General features: G+C 29.7%; 1 protein-coding gene across 1 annotated transcript; it reads left to right on the top strand.

Moving 5' to 3' along the window:
* Positions 1-4,961: 4,961 nt before the first annotated feature.
* Positions 4,962-8,013, top strand: LOC114192671 (nucleolar protein 56-like). The gene is made up of 8 exons (XM_028082450.1): positions 4,962-5,265; positions 5,493-5,707; positions 5,798-5,955; positions 6,050-6,237; positions 6,556-6,808; positions 6,981-7,129; positions 7,217-7,351; positions 7,488-8,013. Exons 1-8 carry the CDS (start codon positions 5,061-5,063, stop codon positions 7,850-7,852), a joined length of 1,668 nt encoding a protein of 555 aa, XP_027938251.1. The 5' UTR covers positions 4,962-5,060; the 3' UTR covers positions 7,853-8,013.
* Positions 8,014-10,961: the final 2,948 nt, after the last annotated feature.

The following is a 10,961-nucleotide window of genomic DNA, read 5'->3' as shown; positions in this document are numbered from 1 at the left end:
TCTGGAATCTATGATACGGAAATATTCTGAATACATAATTCAGAATAATAATGTAATGTTTTAGATTATATAATTCAAAATGTAAAATGAATAATATATTTTAAATTATATAATCTCGAATGTCTTTTATTTGTTATTTTCAGACTGTATTATCTAAAATACAATTTTTGTATTTTGAGTTATATAACTCATAATATAAACGAAAAAATATATTTAAAATAAAAAATAAAAAAATACATTTTGTACTATATAACTTAAAATACAAAATAATATATGTCCCTTTGGAATGAAACTCGATGTAGTGCAATGATTTGAACATCCCTATGTCACGGATTCTCCATGGTTAGCTTGGACTCTAGAATTAAAGGTTATTCTAATTACCGATTTAATTGTTTAATTTTTGTTTAGTTTAATTTGGTTCCTTATTATTTATCGGTTTAATATAGTCTTCTAATTATTTAAAATTATTCAATTTGGTCATCTTCGTTAGGTTGGAGTTAACACTGTATCCGTACTAAACACAAGTCAAGTCGTGAAATTTTTTATTTTTTTAAATTTTTTAACTTTTATTTTTTAAATTTTTTTTTAAAATTTATAAATTGTCACGTGTCACGTTACCGTCGTGTTATGTGACTAGGGGTGGCAATGCGGGCCAGCCCGCCTCGCATAAGGCCCGCACACCGCGGGCCGGCTCGCCCCGCCCCGCATATACATTGGCCCGCTTTTTTTTTTAATTTTTTTTAATTTTTTTTTATGATAAAACTTTCAATGTTTAAAAATTGGGAAACTTTAAGAAGTTCACAAAATTAAGTAAAAATTTTGGGGAATTAGATGATAAATTGATAATTCAACATTTTCATCATATTCATACTATGACATACACAATGTATTTTTTAAATTTTAGCACATTAAAAATTACATAATACTTGTCTTTTCCAGTTATACAAGAATTTGAAACGTTAATGCAAGAGTCCATAAAAGAAGTAATTAATATACACAAGTGCAAGTTTTTTTTTTTTATTTTATGCGGCCTGCGGGCCTATGCGGGCCGGGCCCGCAGGCTCACTACCCTGGCCCGCCCCACGTTTTTTCTGCGGGCCTGCGGGCCAGGCCCTAATTGCCATCCCTATATGTGATTATTTACAATGGTGTCATGTGGCAGTGGTAGTAGTTATTTTCAATTTATTTAAATTTTTGGTTCAATCTAGTACTCCTATTTTTTAAAACGATTCAATTTTGTACTTTCCAATTTGAGATCAAATTATTAAATAAGCTTAATTATAACTTATATATACATGTTAAATTATTTTTTTTAATTTATACATCAAATCACTACACCTAAATATTCAAATTATTTTATCTTTTATAAGTGTAAAAAAATTCAAATGTAAAAAATTACAAAGGTAAAAATGTAAAATATAAAATAATTTGAGTATTTAGGTTGAGTGATTTGATGTATATATTTTTAAAAAAATTATTGTAACGTGTATATATAAGTTGTAATTAATATTATTTATTAATGGTTTAAGTATGCCTTTGGTCCCATTTTCGTAGCAAAATCTCAATTTGGTCCCTCTATTTTTTTTTATGTCAATTTGGTCCCTTTCGTTAATGGTATAGTAACACTGTTGAAAGGGTGACACATGTCAGTCTCTGGATTTTTTGATTTTTTTTATTTTTGATTTTTTTAAATAACAAATTTGCCACGTGTCAAACTGTCATCGTGACACGTGGTAGTGATAGAGTGATGTGGCAATGACAATGACACATGTCACTTATATGTCAGGTGTCATTTTCACTTTCTCAATTTAGTCCCTTTATTTTAATTTTTGTCTCAATTTAGTCCTAATTTTGTAAAATTTGAACAATTTTGTTCCTCTCCAAATCGAAATCAAATTTAATTTCTATATAAATGTACACAAATATTTCTATAAAAATTGATATTTCAAGTAAATATTTTTAATAAAATTAAGTTTATTTAATTAATATTTTACATTGAACTTCATTTAAAATTGTTTTAAAGTTGTTCATAGAAAATAATGTTAATAGAAAAAAAATCATAAATTATATTGATATTTTCATACATCGTACTTTAATATTGTTTTTTTATTTGAATTTATATTTCAAATAATTGTATATTTTTAAAATGTGTAAAGTTCAATAATTTGTACACAAATGTTTGAATGGGTGTAAAATTAACAATTATAAAATTTTTAAAAATAATTTTAACTAGTTCATGTAACAATAAAAACATATATAAATTTGAATTTGAAATTTTTTTAAGTAAAGTTCAATGTGAAACAAAAATTTAAATAAACTTATTTATGTTAAAAATATATAATAAAAATATCAAATTTAATAAAAATATTTGTATAATATTTATATAAAAATTAATTTTTGTTTCAATTTAGAGAGGCAAAATTGCACTATTTTTACAAAAATAAGGACTAAATTCAGACAAAAATTAGAATATAGGACCAAATTGAGAATGAGAGAATGGCACCTGACATAATACTAACACGTGACATTATCACTGTCACATCACTCTATCACTACCACATGGCACGACGACAGTTTGACACATGACAATTTTTTTTATTTAAAAAAAAATTCAAAAATAAAAAATAAAAAATCCAGGAACTAACACATGGCACCCTATTTAACGTTGTTATTGTACCACTAACGGAAAGGACTAAATTGAGATCAAATTTCACAAAACAGAGACCAAATTAAGATAAAAAAAATAGAGGGACCAAATTTAGATTTTGCTACAAAAATGGGGACCAAAAGTATAATTAAACCTTTTAATTTAGTCTCAAATTATAGAGTAGAAGATTTGATCATTTTAAAAAAGGTTAAAATACCTTTTTGGTCTCAATTTTCGTAAGTTTTTTCAAATAAGTCCTAATTTTGGTTTTGTGTTCAAATAGGTCCCAATTTTCGTCAATTTTGTTCAATTGAGTCCTTTTTTGCTAACACCGTTTAAATCATTAACGGTCATGAACAGTGACTGTCATGTGTCACTTCGTGGTTTTTTTGAATTTTTTTTAAATTTTTTAAATTTTTTAAATTTTTTTTAAATGTATATGTGTCAACCCAGTAGCGTGCCATGTGTCACTTCGTGATTTTTTTGATTTTTTTTCAATTTTTATAAATGCCCACGTGTCAACCCAGTAGCGTGTCATGTGTCAAAGTCAATGTTCTATATTCAATTTAGTCCATATTGTTATTTTTGTTCAATTAGGTCCCAATTTTTGTTAACATTAACCAATTTGGTCCCTATCGAAGATGTGACCACATTTAATTTTTATATCAAAGTTATAATGATGTGAATTTTAATATATTATATAAAAATATTTAATAAAAAATGTTAATTTTAATATAAAATTAAATTTGGTTTTAATTTAGAGAGGGACCAAATTGGTTAATGTTAACAAAAATTGGGATCTAATTGAACAAAAATAACAATTATAGGGACCAAATTGAATATAGAACATTGACTTTGACACGTGACATACTACTGGATTGACATGTGGACATTTATAAAATTAAAAAAAAAATTCAAAAAACCACGAAGTGACATGTGACACGCTACTGGGTTGACACGTGTATATTTAAAAAAAAATTTAAAAAATTCAAAAAAATCACGAGGTGACACGTGGCCGTTACTGTTCATGGCCGTTAATGTTTTAAACGGTGTTAGCAAAAAATGACTCAATTGAACAAAATTGATGAAAATTGGGACCTATTTGAACACAAAACCAAAATTAGGACTTATTTAAAAAAACTTGACGAAAATTGGGACCAAAAAGGTATTTTAACCTTTCAAAAATAAGGGGACTATTGAACAAAAAATTTAAATAGATGACTAGATTGAAAACAACTATTACCACTGCCACGTATCACGACGGTAAACTATCACGTGGCATGACGGTAAATTGACACGTGCCAGTTTATAATTTTTTAGAAAAAAATAAAAAAAAAAATTAAAAAATTCACATATTAACACGTGTCCTATACGAACACATGATGTTAACCCTAACTTGATAAAAAGGACCAAATTAAATCATTTTAAATAATTAGAAGACTCAATTAAACAAATCAATAATAAAAAGATTAAATTAAACCAAAAAAAAAATTAGAAACTAAATCGGTAATTATAGATATCTCGGTTTAAGATTCATTTCCTTGGATCGATGCTCTATTTCTTTTCGGTGCTCAGTTATCGGAATTTGGAAAAAAAATTTATTCATGGTGTTGCTCAAATTGTGCCATTTGTCTTTTCTTCAAACAAGGGTGGTTGGGGGTGCTCTAAGATTTGGTCAAAAATTTGTCGCATTGGCGTTTGTGGTGCAGAGGAGAAGAGTCCGCATGGAAGAAGAAGAATAATAACGGGTGCAATCAGAGGATGAAGATGATGGAGGAAAAAACATAAAGAAAAAAAATGAGCTTTTTACCTAGTTTATGGAGGTGTAGAAAGAAAATATAAAGGTGCAGGAAGAATCCCCTATAAATCAGGGTAGACACTTAGTTGGGTACTTCTTCTTACACTTCCATAGTTTATTCTTGCACCTCCATAGGTTAAGTACTAAGACCGTTTCACCCTATCTTCTTCCCATCATTTCTCCATATGAACAAGAATTATCCACATTTCATTCCAAATTGTAAATGCCTTTTTTATTTTGCCAGATAGTAGTATTCAGAATGTATTTTTTATTTCGTATTAATATTATATTGTCTGAAATATAAAATTTATATTCTAAATCATAAAATCTGAAATATTTTCGGATCAGTATTCCGAAACTCAAAATAAAAAGAGATAAAATTGGAATTTTAAAATCTAAGGAGTGCAAAAAAATATTATGGAGGTGGAGGAAGAAACGTCCACTTATTGTAATAGTCTAAAACCCGACCCATCTGGTCCAACCCGGTCCATTGTTAAAAGAAGCAGCATAATTTTTTTCTCTCTAAAACCCTAAACCTCGTTGCGCCAAAGCAGCCTTCAAATGCCATTTTATTTTTCTCTTCACCAGTTCTAGGGTTTCAGTTTTTGGCATCCAATGGCACTGTTCCTTCTCTACGAATCCGCTTCAGGCTATGCACTGTTCGAGGCTCATGGCCTCGACGAAATTGGTCAGAACACCGAAGCAGTTCGGAACTCCGTTTCCGACCTCAACAGGTTTGGGAAAGTCGTGAAGCTTAGTTCCTTCAATCCTTTCACTTCCGCTCTTGATGCCCTCAAGCAGTGCAACGCCGTATCCGAAGGTAACCAACCACTCTCTCACACTGTTACTTCGATGAACTTGCGTGTTTCAGAATCCATTGGTTACCAAGTTTGTTACATTAATCATGATTTTTATTCAATTGGTTGATTTTTTTTCTTCATGTTACGGGTTATTCTTCTTTTATTTGTCTTTATTACGACATTTTTATTCAGTTTGGTTGCTTTTATTGTCTGGTGTGTGTTGACTATTATCTTTTGGGGGTTTCAGGCATATTAACTGATGAACTGAGGACTGTTTTGGAGACTAACTTGCCTAAAGTAAAGGAAGGTAAAAAGGCCAAGTTCAGTTTAGGTGTGTCTGATCCTAAGATTGGTTCGCAAATATCTGAAGTCACAAAGCTTCCTTGCCAGAGTAATGAGTTTGTGAGCGAACTTCTTCGCGGTGTGCGATTGCATTTTGATACCTTTATTGGTGATCTCAAGGTTAGTGTTTCCTCAGGCCTATTATTGTGTTTCTGTGTATGTAGGATACCGAGTTTATGTTTAATATTTGTCCTGTTTTGGATTTCATAGGCTGGAGATTTGGAAAAGGCCCAACTTGGTCTGGGGCATAGTTACAGCAGAGCGAAGGTGAAATTCAATGTCAATAGAGTGGACAACATGGTTATTCAAGCTATCTTCCTTCTTGATACACTTGATAAGGATATCAATTCGTTCTCTATGAGAGTGAGGTAGTATAGTAAAGTTTTAAATTATTCACTTTCTTTGACAGCTTTTCTTAACGTGAAGAATTCATTTCTGTATTTGGTTCGTAATTATGTGCAGAGAGTGGTATTCATGGCATTTTCCTGAGCTGGTGAAAATTGTAAATGATAATTACCTGTATGCTAAAGTTTCAAAATTTATTGAGGATAAGGCCAAGTTGACTGAAGACAAGATTCCTCACTTAACTGAAATAGTTGGAGATGAGGATAAAGCGAAGGAGATTGTGGAAGCTGCCAAGGCCTCCATGGGTAGATATCTCATCCTTCTAGGGTCTTTGTTTCATGATATAATGTTGCCCTAGGAATCAAATATTCAGGAATATTATGACTGGGATGTGATTCTAAGACATTTAAAAATGTGTTTGTTTAATTTTGATATTCCTAGGAATCCTTTTAAATTTTAGAAATAGTTATAATAAAAGTGATGTGAAAGCTTTAGTGGGGGTTTGAAAACTAAGTTCCACATTCCCACGAGAGTGTAGCTTTCTTACTCTTAAGATGGCTATGGTGATTTTAACTTTTGCTTCATTGTGTATTGAAAGTCTTCTTTCTGTTTATTTTTTTCAGGACAGGATCTGTCTCCAGTTGACTTGATCAATGTCCAACAATTTGCACAGAGGGTAATGGATCTGGCTGAGTACAGGAAGAACCTGTATGACTACCTCGTTGCTAAAATGAGTGATATTGCACCAAATTTGGCCTCTTTAATTGGTGAAGTTGTTGGTGCTCGTTTGATTTCACATGCTGGTAGTCTCACAAATTTAGCCAAGTGCCCCTCATCAACTCTTCAAATTCTTGGTGCAGAGAAGGCTTTGTTCAGGTTTAAATTACACCTTTTGTTTTGGAGTTTCTTGAGTTTTGAAGTGCGAATTTGTTTATTGGAAGTTTGAAACTAAAACAAACATGGCATCATTTTTTATAGATTGCTTTATCAGACATTACTGTTCCATGTGCGCTGTCTTCAGGTTTATATTTTTTTGCTTGCTTTATAGGGCATTAAAAACTAGAGGAAACACTCCCAAATATGGTTTGATATTCCATTCTTCTTTTATTGGTCGGGCATCTGCCAAGAATAAGGGCAGAATGGCTCGCTACCTTGCAAACAAGTGCTCAATTGCATCACGGATTGACTGCTTTTCTGGTTTGTTTCTTGTATATTCAATTTAGACATATCTCATGATTGTACGTGTCATCTTTGTCATGATGATTTTATTGTACCTCAATGCAGAAAGGGGTACTACTGTTTTTGGGGAGAAACTCCGTGAGCAAGTTGAGGAACGACTTGACTTTTATGACAAGGGAGTCGCCCCTCGCAAGAACATAGATGTCATGCAGTCTGCTATTGAAACTGCTGAAAACAAAGGTTATACAGACACCTAATTTCCCTTTTCTGATTTTCACCAATTTAATTTTGGTTTTAAGTGTACCTGAACTTGAATTTGGCACATGTATATTGTTCGTAATGTGGTGGACAGTTAATTGATGTGTACTCGTTGCAGATACTGAGATGGAAACAGAAGCGCCCACTGAAGTTTCAGGCAAGAAAGGCAAGAAGAAGAAGCAAAAGGCTGCTGCTGACGAAGGTAGTGACATGATTGTAGATAAGCCTACAGAAGTTACAAATGGTGATGCTGTGGAGGATCATAAATCAGAGAAGAAAAAGAAAAAGAAAGAAAAGAGGAAGTTGGAACAGGAGACCGCACGTGACAATGAGGCTGAAGATGATGGTGCCAATGGTGTCGTGAGTGAGCAGGATGGAACAGCTAAAAAGAAGAAGAATAAGAAGGTCAATAATGTAGTGGAGACTGGTGAAGAGTCTAAGAAGAAGAAAAAGAAATCAAAAAGGAAACCGAGTGAACAATGATGTAATTCCAGTTTAGCTGTGAAAATCAAATTTGTCATGTTGTAGTTCTGGAGAATGTTTAGTTTTATTTGTTTGAATTTTACTATTTTGCTGAACTTGACTAGAACTATTGTGTTAACTTTTCGTTTGGTATACAAATTTTGTCCTATTAAGTTTTTTAATGGTTTTAGTCGTTCTTGCACAGGTTTTTATTTTACTCTATTTCAAAATCTTTATTAATAGAAAAGAGTATTTTTTTTTAATTGTTAGTCATTATCTATGATGCACGGATATGGTATGTGTATTCGATATGATACATATTTAATATGTAAATATATTTATTTTGATAATAATTTATTTTGATAATAATAAGGTAAGATACATGACAAATATGCAATATATAAATGTTGAAAAGTGTATAATAATTTTAAAAATATGCAATATATAAATGTTGAAAAGTGTAGAATAATTTTTAAAAATATAATAAATATATAATTGTAATTGTGTGAATTTAAATTAAAATTATATGTAGTATAGTTGCTAACATATAAAATATAAGAGTTAAATATGTTTTTGTTCTGTGAATTTTAAAATTTTAGATCAATTTAGTCTTTCATTTTTTCGAAATATGTGGATTTAGTCCTTTTAATCAAATTTTGTTAAGTTTATTTGACATTTCAAACACGTTTCATAATAATATTTGATTTAAAATTAAAGCAAAAATGTGTCAAACAGATGTATACGAAACATCAAATAAATCTAACAATTTAATTAAAAGACTAAATCCACGTATTTCAAAAGATGAAGGACTAAATTGGTCAAAGATTTCGAGAAGAACTAATTTCAAAATGTATTGAAAGTTAAGGGACTATAAATATATTTAACCCAATATCTAAATTACTTTCATCATAAAAGTAACACTACAAGAAAATTTTTAAATAATGACTAATTTTAGTTACAAAAAATGTAAGAAACCAATTTTCTAATTAGTTTGGTAGCCAAAACCTTAGTAATTAATGTTAGTGAACAATTTAGAAACAAATTATTTTGGTAGTAACAACCTTGGTAGCTAATGTTAGTGACCAACTCAGAAATCAATTCATAATAAAAACTATTTTAATTATTAATTTAATATAATTTTTTGAAACTATTTTAGTTGTCAATAACTTTTAGTTTTTAAATTGGTACCTAAATTGGTTACTATATAATGACTAATATTTTTTGTCATTAAAATTGATAATTTTTTAAAGATTTTCTTATAGTGTAGTACGACTTTATAAATTAAATACTTAACTCATAATTATCGGTACAATATTAGACACGGATACATGGCCCAAATTAAAGTATCGGTGTATCATAAATAATTGTTTTTTGTATTTTTGATATTGTACTTTTTAATAATTTTTTAAAATATATATTTTTTATTTATTTTATTATAAATAATACGAGAAATTATTAGCAGAATTTATCAATTTTATATTTAAAATTTTGAATTAAACAATGGTTTGACTCTGTTGTTTATTCAATTCACATACCACAATCATATTCATATATTATATAATATAATATATGAAGACTATCGTTAGTTAATCATATTGAAAATTGTTTTAAGTGTGTGCCCTAAATGGTCCACCTCATTCACATATGATTGTCCATCCGCAACCTTTGTTTTTGACATGCTAGAGAGCACTTCACCCTATAAAATGCTTCCTTTTATGTCTTCCATGTTCTCTAATAATCTCATTACACCATCTTCATCCTTTGTTGACATTTATAATTCCTTACTTACTAAATTATTTAGGTTAACTATGTTTATGTTTTTAGTTTATTCTTTTAGTTCTTGAACTTTCATGTAATTTGTAATTTTTTATTGTTCTTATAAAATTCATTCTTATAAATTTGAAATACTTGAAATACATCTTCATTTTGAATGACATTAATTTCTTTAAGTGCATAATGGTGATGATGACTTGGGCACGTTATATTTGATAAGTGTGATGCATATTTTACAATAAGAATTTATGTGTAATGTCAATAAAAAAAATGAATGGTGTACTAAAGAGATGTAAATTATATGAGAATGAAACACTTATGGAATGGTTGCAAGGTTGTTTGATTTGGGGATTATTGTTACACCATTTTTATGTTATGATTTCGTGATGAAATCCCACGGTGAAATTTGTTGATCTATTTGTAGAAGTTATGGAACAAAGAATACAGGTGCATCAACATTATTTTAAGGCTTACGAGGGAATCTTGTGATTGAGGGGGAAAGACTAATGTTTCTGAAATCAAACACCGCAAAGAACAAAGGAAGATAAGATTGTTTTGGAGATACATGAACTGGAGAGTAAGTAATGAATTGTATTATTGGTATTAAATTTTGTTATGATGGTTTATATTAAGGGTTGTGGTTTTGATTGTAGAGTGATTATCACTATAATTACTTTGAATGAGCTAATCAAGTAGAAGGTGAAATAGAAGAAAAACTAGACATAGAAGAAGAGGAATTTGGTGCTATAAATGACAAATCTGTGGTGGAAGTAGTTAAGAAGAATGTAAAATTGAAGGACAAATTAATTGCAAAGAGGAAAGAGAGGAAAATGAAGTTTTTTTTTTTTTTTTTTGTGCTTTGGACATTTGCAATTATATTTTTATATCTTTTGTGCTAAAGAACATTTGTAATTGATAATTTAGTTTGTAATGTTTCCATCTGTGGTTGTTTTTAGTTGATGAATTTTGTATTAAGTCGGTGTGGACAACAACTGATGCATATTGCAACATTTAATTAAAGATGTCAAATTTCACTAAATTAGTGTATGGTTGATTATTGAAAACATTATCCTTGCATTATGTTTTAAAAAAATGTCTTTTCTAATTGTTCCCTATCAAAGTTTTTAACATAAAACCCCAACAAAGAAAAATTGAATAGACCTAAAGATAACACAACAACATTTGAATCTAATTTAGTCTTGGAAGTTGTCCATAATTGTCACAAAGTAATATAAAAAAGTGGACCACAATTGATTAACGACAATACACAAATACAAGTGGACCACAACTTGTTCAAAATAAAGCAAAAGTACAAAAGTTCTATCTTAACCACTTAACAGTACAATACCTAATAAAA

Source organism: Vigna unguiculata, chromosome 1 (genome assembly GCF_004118075.2).
Source record: "Vigna unguiculata cultivar IT97K-499-35 chromosome 1, ASM411807v1, whole genome shotgun sequence".
In the NCBI taxonomy this organism is placed as follows: Eukaryota; Viridiplantae; Streptophyta; class Magnoliopsida; order Fabales; family Fabaceae; genus Vigna; species Vigna unguiculata.
Note: the sequence above shows the minus strand (reverse complement) of the source record. Positions and strands in the feature narration are given on the sequence as shown.

Bases quoted from the DNA above. Each gene is read 5' to 3' on its own strand.
- LOC114192671 (XM_028082450.1), top strand. From the start codon at position 5,061: ATGGCACTGTTCCTTCTCTACGAATCCGCTTCAGGCTATGCACTGTTC. The intron at 5,266-5,492 runs GTAACCAACCAC...TGGGGGTTTCAG, and splicing joins GTGCAACGCCGTATCCGAAG to GCATATTAACTGATGAACTG. The intron at 5,956-6,049 runs GTAGTATAGTAA...AATTATGTGCAG, and splicing joins TCGTTCTCTATGAGAGTGAG to AGAGTGGTATTCATGGCATT.